The sequence below is a fragment of the Lepidothrix coronata genome, unplaced genomic scaffold (assembly GCF_001604755.1).
Source record: "Lepidothrix coronata isolate B3197 unplaced genomic scaffold, Lepidothrix_coronata-1.0 Scaffold62, whole genome shotgun sequence".
Taxonomy (NCBI): Eukaryota; Metazoa; Chordata; class Aves; order Passeriformes; family Pipridae; genus Lepidothrix; species Lepidothrix coronata.
In genome coordinates, this window is record NW_016690242.1 from 69148 (window position 1) to 89374 (window position 20227).

Consider the following 20227-nt stretch of genomic DNA (forward strand, 5'->3'; position numbering starts at 1 on the left):
AGCATGCACGGACCCTCCAGTGAAGATTCTGAAGAGGAACTAGCAATTTCCAGTGATCAGGCTGAGGTCAAGTCCTTTCCCCTGCGTGCAGCCGTGCTCTGATATACTCCTATAGGAGTATAGGCTCCTATACTCTCTTAAGGAGAGCACCTCATACCAGTGGCATCCATACTTCGTAGCTGCTTTCAAAAACAGTTTGCTCATCTTGTAGAAAACAGAACAGGATTTCCCAATCAAAATACAAAACTACCTACAGATTCTCTGTATTTTCTCGCCTTTTGCCTCATCTTGATAATTTTTTTCATGTTTGAAACATAAAATGCAAGAGCATTTAATGTTAGATGTCTAAAATGACTGTGCTATGCATCATGCAAGTGACTGCTGGCTTCTGAGAAAGCTGTAATTGTAATGCCTTTCCCTCTGTGCAGTAAATGGACATAAATATTCACATGGCTGGGTACATTAGGCTAGGTAGACTATTTACACATTTGATGAAACAAGTATTTGAAAATAAATGCTATTAAAAAAAAAGTGGACTGAAAATCTCCTTCTTAGTCCTTTAATCAACATTAGTGCATTACAACATAGGTGAATTTGGTAAGGCACTAATAGGTAAGTTCTTCTGAAGGGTAGAGTGACAGTGAGAATTTAAGGGAAGTTTGGATTTTTTTTCTAATTCTGCATACAAGTATTGACATGGTTCAATACTAATCAGATTTGGTGCACATGCAGTAGGGCTTCCATTCTTATCAGTGAAACTAGGGGGACTTTTTGAATAGGGTCTGCTGGATTTGATTTGAAAGGTGTATATTTTATTTGCAGAAGAGGCAGATATTTGTTTTCATTGTATTTCTTTACTGCTTAGTTACTCTTAGACTTTCCATTATTTTTGTTACCCTAGTGACTACTTCTGATTTACTCTTTTTTTTAATGAAGCATAACATCCTCATGAGAGGAAGAGGAGGAGCAAACACTGCTCTCTTCTCTGTGGTGACCAGTCGTAGGACCTGAGGGAATGGCTTAAAGTTGTGTAAGGGGAGGTTTAGTTTGGATCTTAGAAAGAGGTTCTTCACCCAGAGGGTGGTTGGGCACTGGAACAGGCTCCCCAGGGAAGTGGTCACAGCACCAAGCCTGACAGAGTTCAAGAAGTGTTTGGATGATACTCTCAGGCACATGGTGTGACTGTTGAGCATGGTCCTGTGCAGGGCTAAGGGTTGGACTCGATGATCCTTGTGGGTCCCTTCCAACTCGGAATAATCTGGGATTCTATGGTTATTATTTGGTAAAATACCTTTCTCCTCAGAAGAAGGAAATTGCCTTACCCTCAGAGAAGAGTTCATCTTGTCTGATGTAGCCATGTGCAGAGCAGATGCTGAGGCTAAGCCCCCTACTTCCAACTCTTCCTGGTCAATGAAGAAGCACTTCTGGAGTAATTTGTCTCTGAAATCTGTCTCAGGATATCAGGGATTTCATATCTCCATTCGGTGTAGCATGTCAGGATGGTGTTTGTCTAAGTACGAAAGCATGGCTAAAAGGAGATGGGATGAACACCCTTGTGAGTGATAGTCAATTCCTGGTGTCATGTGAGTGGCTTGGATATGTGTTTGTGGAAAAACAGTGTTTGACAGTATGGTGTGTGATACTGTGGATTTACAGTCTCAATTTCCAATTTCAGGGAGGAGAACATTGCTATTATCAGGGAAAAATTCGAGGAAATCCTGTATCATTTGTTGCCTTGTCAACATGCCATGGATTACAGTAAGTTTGCTGTTTTGGTTTTACTGGCCTTTTTTTATTACTCTTTGAAGGAAAGTAAAGCTATTTATAGTAAAATAATATATGTATATAATAAAATAAATGCTATTTTCCTACTAGTTTGTCACCAATATTAAGTACTCAACAATCTTCAGATTTTTTTTTTTTTTCAAACTGAGTACTTATGGCAGTGGCCAGGTATTGTTTTAAGATAATTTATTAGAGACAACAGAGTAGAAGTAGCTGAAAACATCCTATTCTACAAGAATGAAAAAAATACCAGTGTACCATTTGGAAATGATGTCTTTTCTTTTTGCTACAATGATGTATATTATCTTTCTTTTCTAATTTCTTTACAAAGAAAATGTCAGTTTAGAGTTTATTTTGTACTATCCTTTTTTTTTTTTAAACAGAATTGCTGGCCTTAAGTCGTGGCATTGAATAAATACCTTTGATATAGTAAAATCTTGAAAAATCTAGAAGGAAAGATATAAAATGGTGCAATAATTTTGCTTTGAATTTCATAATTTTAGTGATAATATAATTAAAGCATCTATCATCTGAAGGTTACATTAAGCTGTGTTATTGATTGTACAACTTTTGGACCTGTCTACTTTTGGTACTATTGAATGATACTGGTCAGGTTTTCAGAGCAACCAAGCAACTTCAGTGCCTGTTGCATCTGGGAATTACAGGATCTCAGCACTTTTGATACTGAGATCAGCTTGAAAAGTCGCAGCAGCAAGTGAATCTTTGTGAAGGTTATGTGAGCTTTGCCTTTTTCTGCAGAAATGGGGCTTAGCTGATGGAAATCTTCAGCCTGTTGTCTATCTTCAGCTATTCTGTAGTTCTGGTATCAACCATATAAGTACATATATTTAAGTAGTGTTATTTAGTAGTATATTTAAGTAGTGTCTTTCTTTTATACTTGTATGTTCTTTGTTAGGAAGGGCTAGAATGCATGCAGAAGGCTTGCATCCTTGCACTTACCTGATTAACAGCTGTGCAGCTCAAGAAACTTGAACCCAGTTTCAGTATGGACAGTGAGACTAAAAATAGTAGCATCCTAATGCATCCTGAGCCACTGCATGGCTTCCATTAGCAATGATCCATTAGGTCCTGGCCCCTGCTAACTCCTAGGAGAAAAAGCAGGAAGGAAGGAGAGCCTGCATCTGTCCTTCCCTGCCCTCTTTTTGTGGGTTTATTCTTAAGACTGAGCATCCTGCTGCTATGTATTCTTAAATGGCCTGATATTCAAATTGGTCAAAATGATGCATCAAAAATGATGCATTTTTTTAATTGTGTGATTGAGCTCTCTCTTGAGAGTTATCTTCCCCTCCTCAACCTCCCCTCCCCCCCTTTTTTTTTCCTATTACAATAAAGTTTCAGCAGAGTTATCCTTCACAATCTTTCTCTAGCAGGCTGGTAATTAGAGCATCCAGTATGAAAAAGTAATGCTTTCCTGAGCTGTATTAAACTCACGTTCTCTGACACTGCATTTCTGTCATTACAACTAGTTCCTACACACTCGAATTTAAATGATAAGTAATTACTAGAAACTCACACTGGCAATCAGAGTTCCTTCACTTCAACCACAGTTTGGAGCGCCTCGCTGGAATAAGGGAATCTGGGAAGAGTTGTCTTCTGGTAAGGTCTACAGGGCAGGACATTTACTTTCATGAATTTTAAGAAGTGCATAAGACAGAACAGATGCCTTTAATCGAATAACAAGCTTCATATTCTCGAAGTTCATGCCAGTCTCTTCTCTTGCATATTAGTACCTCTGGATCTCGGCCAGTAACAGCAGAATTTTTCATACATGTGAGAAAATGTTGGGGTTTTTTAATCATAAATTATAAGTTCTTCTGTGGGTAATGTCTATTTTGTGTGCTTCCTTTTATTAGTTAAATTGATCGGATGACTGGCTGACAGAATAGTTACAATTATGAATGTCTTCTCTTAATGACTTTACTAATGACAAAGGTACCTTTGCAACCTTAACTTCCAGCGAGCCGTTTTGTTTGGATTTTTGTTGTTGTTTTCTGTGGGATGTGCAGTAACCACGGTTTCCTATGGGTTAACACAAAAAAGACTTTGAATGCAAAACACAGCGGTTGCTGGGATATAAATAAGCTATAGTCAGGCAGCCTTGGGTTTGGAGGAGAGGGCACAGACAGCGGGCAGGTCTGAGATTTTGCTGCCAGCTGGTGGTGAGTGTTAAAACTGCCGTTACTGCTGCAAATTTGACTTTCATGGCTACAAGTTTGATTGTTTGAAGACGATACATCATCAAAATGCAGGTTTTTGAAATGGCCCATGTTTTGGTGTTGGTTTCTCTCTAACACGTCGGTGAGCATAGGGTTTATTCACAGCACACTGGGCTGTTGAAGTTGTTTGGAAGAGAGCCATTAATGCTTTGAGAGGACAAGCCAGATCTGTAGGTCAGCTGTGACTGTTACTGTTGTCACTGTTGAGTGACTTGATCAGAGATCAGTGCTGCTGGGTGCAGCAGTATCACGAGAAACTGTTTGCTGATAGAGCTTTGTCTTGCAGACTGCGCTTAACTAAAATTGCAATTACAAGGAAGTTTTGCCTGATAAAAAGCTACAGGGTATTCCCCAACCTCACCTTATTCCCAAGCAAAGAAACTTCAGCAGGTGCTAGAATATTTCACGTAAGATGTGTAGACAGTATTTATTTCTAAAGAGTAGGCACAGGTAATTTGAATGGTGAAACAGCTTTACAGTTTAGAAATTACTCATGCTCACACTTGATGTATGTTATACAGTCAATAACCCAAGATACTTCTGTAATTGTCAATTTTGCCGATTAGGAAAACCTGCTGCATAAGAAAAAAGAAAAGTATCTGGTTTTGTTGTTTATAATTCAGTGTTTATTTTGGGTTTTTTTAAGAGTAATGCAAATAAATAAATAATCTTGCTTTTGTGCTGCTGTTGAGGGCTATGTGCCTAATTTGAGTTCACAGTTCATATTTATGGCCAAGCTTAAAGACCTTAGTAGTGGCTCTTTGAAAGGGACAGGCTGATACAACCTAATCCCAACCATGCATGTATGCCACTGAAATAAAGGCAGATTTATTAAAAAAATATGCTGATTTGCTTGAAGATCAGAGTGGTAGTGATATAAGAAATACTCTTTGACTTTATGCTCTTACTGTAATACCAGTATCAACACTATCTTTAAATGAAATGCTGAGGAAAGAGTTAATAAAACCCATTAAAACCTAAGGTTAATTCAATTAAATAACATGTTTTTATTTGAGGAAAGCTATTCTTATGTTCCAAATATGCATGTTCATAAAGACAGGTCGTTTACTTATCTGTTGAAGGTAGATATCTCTTACATGGGAGTGGGGGCTTTGAACTGGATTTTCAGTTGGCTAAATTAGTCCATTTTTTGGTGTTTGTATATGTTGTAGAGAAGATTTGTGGAAGAAAGAACAGTCTGTTTAACCACAGGAGAAAATCTTTCTTTCTGAAGTGAAGAAACAAAAGATTGATCTGAAATTGCATTCAGTTCCTGAAACCAGTTTTAACTGCTTCCTTTTCTAAATATTTAAATTTTTAAAGTATATGAACTTCTTAAACTTAATTCCATGTTGCACCAGTATTTGTTTAGTAAATCAGTATTTACATTTCCTGCTCTTGACAGTGGGATGTTCTATGATGGAAATCATACTTACCTTATTGAGCCAGATGAGAACTACACTTCAGATGTAAGTAGACCTTACAGTAGTCCTGCTGTATTTGTTGACTACAGTCATCCATGGGTGCAGGGTAGGCGTAAGGCTGTGGGACCAAAGGATCATCTCCTCATTCTCCACTCATTTACCTCATATGTAAGTCTCCATCATCACAGACAAAAATTAGGCAGTGGTATATATGTTTGTGTGTACTCCGTAACACTTGGCTGTAGAGCAGTGCAGCACAGAGGGTGACGAGGGTCCCTTGGAGCCAGCAACAGAAGCCCTGTCCCCTTCTCTGGCACTTCCAACTGTGGGTTCATTACATCGTTTTCCTCCTGGTTCATCCTTGACTCTAGGTCAGCACCTCCTGCAACTCTCATTGAGTCTCCCTGGGCAGCTCCCTTAAGCCTAGTTTTAGGCATGCTCAGCCACTCTGATGTACTCAGATATTTCCAGTGAAAGACGATTAACTGTGATGTTAGTGATCATGTTATAGCTGGGTGAAGGAGAAGAATGGTGCCTTGCAACTTGCATGTTCACTGGTATACGTGTTGGATAACAAGAACCTTTGGAATTGTCTATTTAAGGCTCATGAGATGGATTCGTTTTTCCCAGTTTAATTCTTGCAATTATTTACTATTACAGGATGACTTCCATTTCCACTCTGTTTACAAATCCAAGTTGTTTGAGTTTCCTTCTGATGACCTACCATCTGGTATGATTTTTTTACTATTCATGACTTATGAAATTTTATTCTAAGGCCAAATTTGTTAATGGTATTTAATAGATCATCTTCTGATAGTATATTGTTTCTTTGTATGTATCTTCTTTTCCCCAATTAAGTAAAAAGGCATTGAAAAAAAAGATTTTGACGGAAGTGCTAAAAGAACCCTGAATCCAATGAATGAAACCTCTCCTAGAACTTCATGTTGTGATATATGTTTCTCTTAAAAAAATCATGTGGTGTATGGAGTGAATTATGTGCTAGTATTTGTAGAGCGGAAAGGATTGAGGTAGCCTAAAGATGATAAAAATAAACCTTACATTGCCAGTGGTTGATAACTCTTCATGAATTTTTCCTGTTTTGAGATACAGAGCAAGTACCATGGTGTGAGCATAAGCATGGGAGACAAGAACTTGCCAAATGTCATTGCTGTTCAGTGACTCTCTCATCTCCAGTCCAATCAGCATCTTTCACAGTACTGGCTCTAATAAGAGCCATGCATTTCAGTGCAAATGAATTTAGAGGCAGAAGTGGTTTCAAGTGTTTGTATGATGAATGCCCACGAACCTTTCATATTTTGTATGGATGGAGAAGGGGTTTTTAAAAAAATGAGTTTTCATCTGAGAAGTTGGCATGTTAATTGAAGCTAAAATTGCAGTATTTATGACATATCCCCATTCTGTCAAGGATCTGCCAATTTTACAGATGCATTTTCCTACTCTACGATATATATCCTAGATAAATAAAACTTTTTGTCATAAACACTGATGTTTTAGTACAAACTACCTCTAGACTAATTTCTTCAGGAGAGTTATGAATGTCCAGTCTTCTTGTTACAAACTTTTTGTCCTGTGGTAACAGTGGAATCTGAGATCTTATGGTGCTGAGTACTGCACATAGAATGGTCCTTCCCTGGAGCAGAGTGTGTGCAGGTTTGGTAGTTGTCAAGCAAAGTAGAATAATTCAGAGAGCTAATGAGGAAAAAGCCAAGGGAAATTGCTACAACTGGCTCACCTAATTTTGGTTCTGAAGAATGAATCTTTATGTTTAGTATACCATGTATGGATAAATAAACTTTAACTCACAGTCTGCTTTCCCATATGCCCATACTTGCTTTTGTAAAATTGTTTGAAAAGGTGTTTCTGAGGTTTGTAGTGAAAATTTCCATAGTTATAATACATCCTCATTAAGAATCCCACAATTTTTCTTTGTCAGTGTTTATTCAATTTATGTCTCTTTAAGTCATCCTCCATGCATAGCCACAGCTCCAGAGGACGAGAGCCCCATCGATGTCTCTGCGTGGTCCTGCCTCTTCCCTTCCAGTGCTGAGGAGTGCAGAGCGTTGTCTTGACTTGTCTTTTTTTCTTTAAATAATATTGGCAATTAATTGCTAATAGTATTGTTATGATTGATTTTTTAAAAAGTACTACAGCAGAATTATTATTATTAGTAGCAAACATTGTGCTACGGTATGTCATCAGTATTTCTTACATTCCTTATTACTCTTGTAATTTATCAATTTGACCAGCCTAAGGGAATCTTCCTTGAAGCCAAGATTTTCCTCTTATCTTTGAAAGAATGTTTGTATAAGCTAAGATTTCCACTCAGCACTGCATTAGGAATGAACTGGATGTATCATCAGCTCCAATATTGATGTTAGAAAGGAAAAAAAAAATCAAGTAATAGGGATTATTTGCTATCAGTGATAGTAAAAGCACACACTGTTATACTACAATATCACTATCATTGATAGCAATGTACTTTTTACATTCTTTTGCTCCTTGTGTATTAAAAAAAAGCAAGGTATTGCACAAAAGATTTTATTGTACAGTACTTTGGAATGGTCTGAGAGGTAATAGGGCTTTAAATAAGGAAAGCTTGGATGGATGACTTGGCATGCTTAGAGCATTTGACTTTGTATTTACTAGACTATATTTTTCCCCACAACCTGTAAGGCCTTAGATACAGCCTTAGATAACACTATGGTATTGAAGGTGCTATTTTTCAAATAACGTGTAACAGATGTCCCTTTTTTTTTTTTTGACATCACTTGAAAAATGTGTAGGTGTGACACTTAGGGACATGATTTAATTGGACTTGGCAGTGTTTGGTTTATAGTTGGATTCAATGATTTTAGCAGTCTTTTCCAACCAAAATGATTCTATGACTGCGAATCCTCATTACAGTTTTTCAAGGTAAACTACTCCCATCAAAATATCTGTTGGGCTTTCAGTGATTTTGCTGGTCATGTTCTGTTGCCTGAAGGCTCTTGGCTGGAAATGTACTGTGTGTGAATTCATCCAGCTTGTGAATTATAACACAGTGTTAATGTGTTAATGTGTTAACATTAATGGCTGCATCATTTCCCTCTGGAGATGACTGACTTCCAATGGTGGTAAACCAATCACATTTGCTGGTAAAGTTATCTGAGACCCCGTGTACGTATTGTAAATTATTTTTTTATTAGTTGAAAAGTGTTATTTTTACCAGTTTCATTACTCATGTTATTAAACCAAAAATGACAGGTTAAGATCCAGTTGTGTGGCACCAGAACACATGCTAAATTAATTAACATATATAAAGCATAATAAAAACAACACTGTAAGAAAGTTTTCAAGATTTAGTTTCTCACCTTTGCAAACTCAAGAGACTGCAGGTCTCTATAGGGTCTCTATAAATAGGGAGCCTTTGGTGTGAAGTCAGTAAAGGGAAAAAGAAATATTACAAATGAAGCAAACATTTAATTTACATGTCTCAAAGAAAGATCTCGGGGTTATATGAGTAGCAAACACGTTTATACAAGATAAGGAAAGAGATTTCTTTTGTATAGGGAAAGAGAGGCAGCGACTATGAATCTAAGATTAATGATGGAAAATTACTTCTTGGACATTTAAAAGGGTGAGAACAAGTATTGTCTTCTGCTTAATTTATAATGTGTTCTTTTCCATGAGTGGCTAGTAATAGATTTGGTGAAGGGATTTGGCAAAAGAATAAACTACTTGGTGCGTATGATTAGAGGTTTAAGAAATTAAAGACACAGTGGGATTAGCAGGGAGGAATATTGTATTGATAAGTGAGCATTGCCAAATCTTATATGGTTTCTCCCAGCCCTGACATATTTTACTTTGAGAATATAATCGTCTTAAAGCATTAATTCTGCCTTCCATGCTCTTCTTATTAATTTAGGTAGCTATTGCAAGAACTCTGTCAATGGCTGCTGAATTCCTGAAAATGTTATTCACTCCATGGAAGCACTGTGCTAATTATATTTCATGCCCAGTGTTGGTGAAGTTTTGGCATAGAACATCTGCTGTGCTTTCAGAAGTGTGACACCCACAGATCATCTGTTTCAACAGACCCAGATTATCACTAGTAGAGTTTTTAATAAGAGCCCTGTTACTGAGAAGCATCTGTAACGTTGCCTCCTTTCTAGTTGGAAACTTTAAAAAATGAGTTGTTACTGCATCTGATGTGCTGAAGAATGCCATAATACGGTTGTGTGGCATCAGGGTCACCAATTATTGGAATATATTCTTATAAATATTCAGTGTATTTGTCTGTGTTTTCTGCTTAGAGTTCTGGCAGATGAATGCTACATCACAGAATTTTGTTGTAAGGCCAAGACACAAAAGAAGGAAAAGGCAGGTATGTGCCAATATGTTTGTTTATAAGTAATATGCCATCAAGTTTTTTTCATGTCTGCTGAGTTAATTTGCCCACATGGAGTTCTGCTGCTTGTGCTGGTTTGGCACGAGGTCTCTATATCAATGCAACTGTTACAAAAAGAGATATGTAATGTGGGCTGAACATTGTTGGGTTCTCTTGGACATTGCTTACTTGAAGAGTTATTAAATTGTTAAATAATGCTGAATTCCAAATGAAAAACTGTTTTCTCTTATTTTGAGTATAGAGTTTTATCAGAAACTTCCATTAATGAAATACATATATTTTTTTATGTTACAATAGTGACAAGTAGCTCACTTTATTTTGATTCAAAATAAATATTCTCAACTGAGAGTTCATTCCCTGTTTATTAAAGTGGGGGAGCCACTAAGTGCAGGTGTTTGGTACCAGTTACACTCTGTCTGTATTGTAAGACTCTAACCTTAGAGTTATATTCTCTCTGTAGGTTCGTCAGATTCCACGTAAAGTTGAAGAAGAAACAAAATACATTGAGTTAATGATTGTAAATGATCATCTAATGGTAAGACTGACACACTTCAAGATCTTACAATTATAATTAGCATCACCTTTACTTGATCCATAAGAGATAACAATTAAGAACAATATATGGCAACAATTACATTTACTATGTCCTTAATAAAAAAGATTCTGGTTTCATTAACCATTGATGAAGTTGTTTCTGAATTTTGGCAAGGTAATTACACAAGGAATGCAACTAGGCCTGAGTATCAGGAAAAAGGGTCATAAAGTAATGTCAGTGTGACTTAAGCTGATGATTTTCTTTCTGGCTTTCTTGAACACTTCTCTTAGTTACAGCCACTCAGCAATCAATAGTGCAGTTATTGCAGTTGACAGTGGGGAAATTAATAGTAACTACATTTTTTTGATACATCCAAATCAATATAGAGAAATTATTTTGTTAAACTTGTATACTTTCTCTGGGAGAACATAAATAGGCTCTTTAATGTAGTGGAAAGAGACATAATAAAGATTAGTGTATTGAAGAAAAACCAGGCTCATTGAAGTGGGAAAAGGCACAGATTTATGTAAGTGAAGATGATTAATAATTAATGAAAATATCAAAGGAAAGGGTGAATTCTTCATGCCTTGCAGTCTTCAAAGGTAGTGTCAAACACAATAGAATCCCATCTTGAAGTGACTGGATAAAAGTTCAGACTGGTGGTGTTCATCTGACCGATGACATTAGGTAATTTTATGGTCCTTTATGGCTTTAAAAATCAAAATATTTCTATACATTTTGTCTGCTCCTTCTTTAATGTGCAGTGGTTCTCTCAAACAATACCCAAATTGGCAAAAATAGACATCAAAGTATACAAGGAATGTGTCACTGTCCTTGGACAGCATGCTCCTCCTTCAGCTCAGTTTGGTGAGCATAGCAAAAAATTCTTGGATTAAAATGAAAAATAATGGATGCAAATTCTCTAAATCGGTGTAATTGTGTTTGATCCTAAAGACATGAAGCAACAAGTTTCCCCTTGGGACCTTAGCTGTTTGGGAAGATTTTCTCCAAGGACCATGTTTTCTGACTTTGATTAATTGCAGCTACTGCAAGAGTCAGTCCACTTAAGAGTTTATTCTTGGAAGCAAATGCCAGTGAATATCCATGACTGAAGAAGCCAAATAATCTCGTGGGAGAAGGAAGTATCATTGTCGGCTCTGGGGTTGTCCCTTTCCCCGTGGCCTGGGCTGGTGCACATGTGTATTTAGACTTCCCTCTGTGCATCAGTCGATGCCTTGCTCCAGGTGCACTCGGTGTGGAGCTGACACCCTAAAGAGTTGGAGCTGCTTTTGCCATTCACCCTCACCAGGCATTCCCAGAGGGCACAATGAAATTCATGCTTCCTCCTCTGGTCCAGGGAACTGGCTACATCCCACCAGTCCCCCTGGGGTGCTCACCACTGTGAGGGGTGCAGTGCCTGCCTCTCTGCCCTCTCAGCTGCTTGTCCAACCATTGCTTCCAGCTGGGGAATAAAGCTCATAAAACCCAAATGGACTTATAAATTATTATACTGAAAATATTTCAGTAGGCCTCCAGTGTCTCTAAGTATCCTAAAGTGTGAGATTTTAATTGCAAATAGAGACTTGAGTAGTATACTTATTTCCCTTTGTTTCAGTGTTTCATTTTCCATTTATTTTTTAGCTTTTTCATTTCATCCTTTCTGTCATTTTTAGATTCACAGTCCTGTTCTTCTGTTTTTTTTTTTGTTTTTGGTTTTGTTTTTTTTTCCAGTAACTTCCTTATTTTTGGTGGTTTTTTTCCCCCCATTCCTTCTTGAAACCATATCTTTCTCACCCGCTAGTTGCTGGGCGCTTCTTCTTTCCCACTAAAAGATCCTAACTTACAGAAAATATGGACAACTTTCACTCCAAAATCAAGCATCATGGGGCACAAGATAGTTAAACATTTCTGAAAATCTAGTCCATTTTGTCCTAAATTACTCTGAAATACTTGTGACTTCCATACCCATGGTGCTCATTCATAAGTGTTTTTTTCCTGTAAATAGGAGTACCTGGACAGCTGTTTTCAGTGTCATCTTTATAGAACTGCTATGCAGATTTCAGTAAAGGTGCCATTGTAATCTGATTGCTGAAATGATTTGAACCAGTTACTGTAGCATTTTGGGAATGTGTAACTATACAAGCAGAAAAACAGAAAACAGCTTGAGAAAGAGAACAGAAGAAAAAAAAAGAGGAAGTCTGTTAGATTAGAAAATGGATGCAGCCACGTCTGGATTTCTGGGATAACACCTTTCGAGGAGTCTCAACTATAGAAGTTTTTTTGCTAATTTCTGCGTTGGCATTTGTGATGGACTTTAAAGTTGCCAACAATAAAGATAAGAAGAGTAACAATATGTTGTGGTTCTTATAGCATTTCCCAGTAAAGGCCTTAGAGTACTTTCCAAACAGGAATTAATAGGTCCTCGCAACAGCTGTTGTAAAGTATATCAGTAATTTGAATTTCTGAGCAATTTTCCAGTATTGCTTCTTGTCATTACATTCAGCACAGGAGACCAAACTTTGCACAGGGGTTTTACTGTTGACATAGTTGCTTTTTACTTCATTCTTTTTTGGAAATGGAGCTTATTTTTCTGAATTCTGCATGTGTAACTTGTCTGTGTTCGTTTCGCAGTGTAAGAAGCACCGCTTGTCAGTCGGCCATACTAACAGCTATGCTAAATCAGTTGTGAACATGGCAGATTTAGTAAGTATCACTCAACTAAATGTTCTTTTATGTGTGAGATGAGTCATATGATTCTCCTGGCGATATATGCAGGAGTTGTCAGTTCATTGTATTCCAATAATAATGTATGTGAAGATCACAAATTTTCATCTAGAACCACAGTCAGCCACCTATAAAGCCTTTGTCTAGCATTAGAGACTTCTTGTGGCTTCAAATGTTTAAGTATTCTGCTGGATCAGTGTCTTGAGTCTGGGTATTAAAGAGTACCTTAGATAGGACAATTTTTAACACAAGATCCCTGTGTTGACAACTTGAAAGCCAAAAGACAATCTGAAATAAGAATGCACTAAAATTCTCCAGAAAAAGTGCATTTGAGTAAATGAGTTAGAATAGGGATGTAGAGGTGGGCTTTGTGGATTATATCTATGATGCTAAATTGGATGAGATGCTGACTCTTGCACCTCACTCCACTAAAGTATTGCAAGAAAAAGAACAGTATTAGTAGAAAAAATGCTTAAAAGTATTTGGTGTGGAGTGTTAACCCCCAGCATTGAAAGGATAGCCTCTTTTTCGTGATTCAGCCAGCATAAGGTTAAATACTCCTGTAGAGGTGTACAACAGTAAAAAATATGGTTTTATAGATCACTATTCAGTACAAGAGAGCCTTTGTGTGTCACTGGGGTAAGCTGGATTTATAAAAGACCCATTAATTCCAAATCTTTGTGGTATTTGGAATGGTTCTATAGTAATTTTTCAAAAATCATATCTTTCTTCTATGCACCTCTACCTGTGTAGGACCTACAAGGGATCTTTTTGCAGACTAAGAGAGCTGATTGAAGAATTAGGCCTAAAATTTAGATTTTACTTTGTTTTCATGTTTGTTGGTTTTAAGGGAGATAAAATCACCTGGGAGAACCTAAATTGTGCTAGAAGAAGCTAATTATTTAGTTATGTAAAAATGCAAGCTATTTCGAGAAAGGGTAAAACTCACCTTTGTTCTATTTGACATAATGTATTTGTTCATTCTGTTAATATACTAGATATATAAAGAACAACTTAACACCAGGATAGTATTGGTTGCCATGGAAACCTGGGCTACTGATAACAAGTTCACCATATCTGAAAATCCCTTGGTGACCCTGCGTGAGTTTATGAAATATAGGAGGGATTTTATCAGAGAGAAAAGTGACGCAGTTCACCTTTTTTCGTACGTAACCTCCTGTGATGTTTTATTACTGGGCTTTTTCTTTCCTTGGGGGTTGATTCTCACAAGATGCTCATGCATCTCCTTTCTGTTGTGTATGTAATCCACAATAATTCAGAAAAAATGTTTTGAGTGGGGAGGTGGGGAAAAGATAATGCTCAGATTGCCTGCCAATGCAACTAGAGGTTTGACTCTCGTTTTAGTTTTAACGTACTAAGACTGAGCTGCATGTGCTGTAATCCTTTGTTATTCTGTGCAATTACCTATCCACAAACGCAGATACCTGGAGGGTCATGCATGGTTCCACCTTGGAGGATGGCTTCTTCAGCAGCAGAGCATGGATGGCCCTGTTGTATTATTTAAAAGCAGAACATCAGTTTTGAAACCAATGAGGTTTCCTGCTTTAGCACACTATGGCCTGCTTTACTTTACTGAGTGACCTGCATGCTGCAGGATTACTGAAGTACTTCAGATCCTCCAAACAGTTTGTTCTCCCAAGACATTTGAGCTATAAGAAGAATAAGACGAGAGGAATGTTATTTTCTCTAAATATCTTAATTGTTTTGGAAATCAGATTGATGTCATAAAATAGAACCTCCAAAAACAGAGGAGAGGTTCATGGCTGAGATTTTTGATCCACAACAGACAGGCTGTATGAATATCTTTTGGGGTCCTTTTTTCTCTGCGCTGACTATTTTAGAATCCTATATGAATAAACTTAACTTAAACACCCCACTTTTACATTACTCCAGTATGGTTCCAGAATACCCAAGCCCAGTATCCATCCTCTCAGAATTTTTGCACATGCTTAATTACTGTCATTGACTTCTGTCATGAAGAAAGCTAAGATCTGCAAGTGGTGCTTGTAGATTTTTGTTTCTCCATGACTCAGATCTTCATCTGTTAAATGGGAATCAGGTTTTCTCACATCCTTCATGGTTGTTCTCTGATATATTGTAAGATCTTTGGGGGGATGTCTTGTTCTTGTGAATATGTGTGGATTGACTATGACAGAAGAGAGCTTGATTTGGCCTGTAATGCTAATTCTAATGCTATCTATAGCGCCACCAAATGGTGTTTGAGGTATTGCATTCATAGATTGTTTAGAAATAGCAGTTTCTGAACTTGAGTGAGACATGGCTAAGCTGGGAGGTGAGGTTAGCCAGTGTGATGGTACGGTGGTTACAAATGAACTTTCACCTTCATCGCAGTTAGCCCATTGTATTGCTTCTCGATGGTTTTCTTATTTTTTTGAGAAAAATAACTTGCCAGGGCTCAGATGGATCAGTACTCTCAAGCAAAGCAGAGTATATTTTGTCTCCAGTAACTGGCAGTCATTCATGCTGATGTGGTCAGCGCCAAAGAGGTGACTAGATTTAGGCTTGGAGTGCATCTGTTCCTTGGATGAGATGGACTGCAGTTTCAGGGAATTTTCACCTACCTCTGCATCTTCCACTAATGCATCTCCCTATGAGTTTTACCATCAGCATTGCCTAATTAGACAGTGTCATTTTACTAGTTCCCCTGCGTTGGCAGCATGATGGCCTCTCCTGCACTCTGCCTGTAGCATGTGCCAGCAGAAGTCACTCAGTGCGGTGGTATGTCAAGAAACAAAGGACTCGTGGGATCCAGGTGATTTGGCAAAATAGTCCTCTTCTTATACCTTCTTGTATTCGGTATTCTGAGAAGGAGGAGGCAAGATGGTATAACTTTTCTGGAGATAATTTGTCATGTGAGGTGTGTGAGTGGTTATCTGTTTTTCCCATTTTGTTTCTGCACAGTTTGCAGTGTAGTGGTGGCAACCAGCATTTGCAAATGCCAGCTTCTCATTTGAAAATCAGAAGGGTAGATACTGGAATAGATAGATGCAAAACTCATGGACTGATCAGGGTAAACTTCCATTTCTTTTCCGTTTTGTCAAAGGGGGAGTCGATTTCAGAGCAGTCGAAGTGGAATAGCCCACACGGGTGGAATCTGCTCCTTGCTTAAAGGCGGAGGTGTGAATGAGGTAGGTGGGGATACTGGTATGAGCAAAAAGTGGTGGAAATTTATCTGCACAGAATTTATCAGTGCAGATATGTTCCTCAAAATATTTTTCCTTTTCTTTACTGATTCAGAATTTTAGTGCAGCTCTATAGAAGGGACATCTCAATGAAGTGATGAGTGAATAAAGTCAGATATAGATTCAAATACACTTTTCAGCAAGTTCTGCAATATCCTGTCATTCATATTTGCAGCCACAATCATGGCTGGGCTTCGCGAACGAAGATTTGGGAAGGGCTCTACCCATGTTTGTTGCAAGCGCGTTGGTGGCTGAAAAGGCCAATACAAGACAGGCACGTCCGGTCTCAAAAGGCACAACAGAAAGACTCCTTAGGTGGTATATTCTGCAAGGCACGATTCTTTCTGCGTTGCCTTTTCTCCTCAAGGGTGATCCTGCGTGCTTTCTCAAAAGCATCAGCAGCGTTATAGATGGTGTGTCTCCAGACCTCCCGATTGGAGGCCAGAGTAGACCAGTTATGTTGATCAATATGGCCAAGGCTGAGATGTTGTTTCAGGGAGTCCTTGTATCTCCTCTTCAGGGCTCCTCTCTTGCGGCAGCTGGTGGCAAGTTCACCATAAAGCAGGATTTTAGGGAGGCGGTGGTCCTTCATCCTTGAGACGTGCCCTGCCCAGCGCAGCTGTGTTCTCAGCAACATGGCCTCAATACTTGTGACTGCTGCTTGTTCAAGAACAGACATATTGGTCACATAATCTGACCACAATAGCAAGAAATAAACTGACTTTCTCTTACTTAACTTATCCATAAGCCAGTGTTTAGTTTTCCTCACTTGTTCATTATCTAGCTACCCTGAAGTAAGAACGCTTAACATTGTGCATGTGATTTTGCCTTTTATTTCTTTGAATTAAGAAAAACTTCACTTGAATCTGAGATACCTGTATGTAACTGATTACTTTTCATACCTTGCTTATTTCTGTCAGTTTGGAAAGCCAGACTTGATGGCAGTTACCCTGGCACAGACCTTGGCCCAAAACATTGGCATTTTCTCAGACAGAAGAAAAATTATAAGTGGTAAGGTTATTTGTTTTTTCACTCTATCTCAAGAATAAAAAAATCTTTAAATGTGGAGAATCTTATTAGTATCTCTCTGACATGTATTTCTTCCTTCTTTTTCTCACAATGTTGAAATATTTTTATTTCTTGTAATAACATGAGAAGGGACAGACATGGTCACAGCCAGCATGGCTTCATGAGAGGAAAGCCCTGCTTATCAAACCTGATTTCTTTTTATGACAGGGTAACCCATCTAGTATATCAGGGGAAGCCAGTCGATGTAATCTTTTTGGATTTCAGTAAAACCTTTGATACTGTCTCTTACAGTATCCTTCTGGACAAAATGCCTGGCATACAGCTGGATAAACACATCATGCAGTGGGTGAGCAATTGGCTCATGGGTTGAGCACAGATGGTAATAGTGAATGGGGCAACATCAGGCCGGTGACCTGTCACTGGTGAGGTTCCACAGAGCTCTGTCATAAATGACTTGGATACAGGACTGGAAGGGATACTAAGCAAGTTTGCAGATGACACAAAACTCAGAAGAGCTGATGACTCCCCTGAAGGCAGGGAGGCCCTGCAGAGAGACCTCGACAAATTAGAGGACTGGGCAATCACCAACCATAGGAAGTTTAACAAGGGGAAGTGCTGGATTCTGCTTCTGAGATGGGGCAACCCTGGATGTTCATACAGACTGGGGAATGAGGTGCTGGAAAGCAGTGCTACGGAAAGGGACCTGGGGGTCCTGGTCGATGGCAAGTTGAACATGAGTCAGCAGTGCCCTGGCAGCCAGGAGGGCCAACCATGTCCTGGGGGCATCAGGCAAAGCATCTCCAGCTGGTCAAGGGACAGGACCTGCTCTGCTCTGCACTGTGATGGCCTCACCTTGAGTATTGTGTGCAGTTTTGGTCACTGCAATATAAAAAAGGCATTAAGCTATTAGAGAGTGTCCAAAGGAGGGCAGCGAAGATGGTGAAGGGCTTTGAGGGGAAGCCGTGTGAGAAGCGGCTGAGGTCACTTGGTCTGTTCAGTCTGGAGGAGACTGAGGGGAGACCTCATTGCTGTTACAACTTCCTCGTGAGGGGAAGAGGAAGGGCAGGCACTGATCTCTTTCTTCTCTGTGGTGACCAGTGACAGGACCTGAGGGAATGGCCTGGAGTTGTGTCAGGGGAAGTTTCAGTTGGATCTTAGAAAGAGGTTCTTCACCCAGAGGGTGGTTGGGCACTGGAACAGACTCCCCAGGGAAGTAGCCAGAGCACCAAACCTGACAGAGTTCAGGAAGTGCTTGGATGATACTCTCAGGCGCATGGTGTGACTCTTGGGGATGGTCCTGTGCAGGGCTAAGGGTTGAACTCGATGATCCTTGTGGGTCCCTTCTAACTAGGCGTATTCTGTGATCAGAATCATTAATTTTCCACTATTTAAATAGTATGATATCCCCCTGCTCATAATTCCTGGCAGCACTGGTGTCAGTGTTTCATTCAAAATAAACCATAAAGGTGTCTGCCACTTTCATTCATTTCAGGGAGATTGGTGTTCCATCCATGGACCAAACAGCTGCCGTCTTACAGCACAAGGGTGGAAACATACATTATTAGACTTGGGGATGATGAGGAGTAAGCTTAATACTGTTACGCAAAATAGTTTTGACAATATAACTTTTTCTCCGTTTTCCTTGATTGATTTTCTTGTAGATTTCCCAAATGCCCAGTTCCTCTTGTAGATTACACTAATACCTTGTATTTACCACCCTACTGCTACCATTTCTCTCCTGTAACCTTGGTATTCAACTTCTTAGTAACCCCTGTTTATATGCAGTACTTTAATTCAAATCTCCCACAACAAGCACCTCGCCCTCCCTGCTTCCATGTTATATTAAGTCCCAGCCTTGATATGATTAAAATAAAAATACAGTTTTGAACAATTTATATGATGAATTGGAGTGTTTACTTATTGGATCATATGTACTTTTGTGGCTTAAAAAAGATAAATTACTATTTTAGTAATAGAACTCTGCTTAGGTGGATTTTGTTTACAGACATTGTAAAGAAAGTATATAATGCAGGGATATATCTGCATTTAAAGGATTTTGCAGATTATGTAATTCTATTTTTAAAAATACTCAGAAATGTAGGGCGGATGCTCTATGCTACAGACATGTTCAGCATTCATTTTCCATCTGCATATTTTTGAGCTGATATAGGGGCAGGGTAAAAGTGAAAATTATAATAGTGGCGATTCCCTTTCTCAATGGCTGAGGGAGGCAGGGCACTGTTTTGGTGGGGAGAGGGGAGAATTCAACTGTTGGACAGAGCCTCATTTCCTTTCTAGTTGTACTCTTAAAATGGAAGCAATAAACTGATGTTCATGTGTACAGTAAGGCAAGTTACAGAATGTGTATGTACAAAGCACTTCTACTGAAACAGAAAGAAGACACAGTAATGAAAGTGGTGGACTGAGACCAAAACAGAGTGACCCCAGGCAGGCTGGCAGGGCAGAAGTGAGGACTGCCCTCTGCCAGCCAGGGAGTTGCAGGGCAAAGGGAGGGAGAGCAGAGGAAGAAGCTGATAGATCCTGCTGTATTGCCTTGTGTTTACTGACTGTTTTATGCTTTTTTTGTCTGCCTTATTGTTAGGGATTTTTTTCGAGTGGAAATTTCCCCAGTCACATTAGTGTAGTCAAAGAAAAGAACTAAAAAATAGAAGGGTTAAAATGATTCTTTTTTTTACTCTGAAAATTTGGGAATTGAATATCACACAGGAGAAGACGGGAGAGCTGACTCATGATTTGCAAGTGCTAAAGGCTGACACTGCAGTTTCCTCTAACTTCGCTTTAAGAGAAGGAAAGAAAAACAGGACATATTTTTAAAGCTCAGGATTGCATAGAATCATGCA

At 38.8% G+C, this 20227-nt stretch overlaps 1 protein-coding gene across 5 annotated transcripts in view; it reads left to right on the top strand.

The window, feature by feature from the left end:
- The window catches only part of ADAM22 (ADAM metallopeptidase domain 22), an 87996-nt gene that overhangs the window by 27428 nt on the left and 40341 nt on the right, over positions 1-20227 (top strand). For all 5 annotated transcript variants that reach the window (XM_017817727.1, XM_017817728.1, XM_017817729.1 and 2 more), the window contains 9 exons: positions 1676-1758; positions 5428-5491; positions 6107-6176; positions 9760-9830; positions 10315-10389; positions 13021-13092; positions 14112-14278; positions 16199-16283; positions 17258-17348. In XM_017817727.1, coding sequence (XP_017673216.1) covers positions 5432-5491; positions 6107-6176; positions 9760-9830; positions 10315-10389; positions 13021-13092; positions 14112-14278; positions 16199-16283; positions 17258-17348 — 691 coding nt within the window. In that variant the 5' untranslated portion in view covers positions 1676-1758; positions 5428-5431. The remainder of the gene's footprint in view (positions 1-1675; positions 1759-5427; positions 5492-6106; positions 6177-9759; positions 9831-10314; positions 10390-13020; positions 13093-14111; positions 14279-16198; positions 16284-17257; positions 17349-20227) is intronic.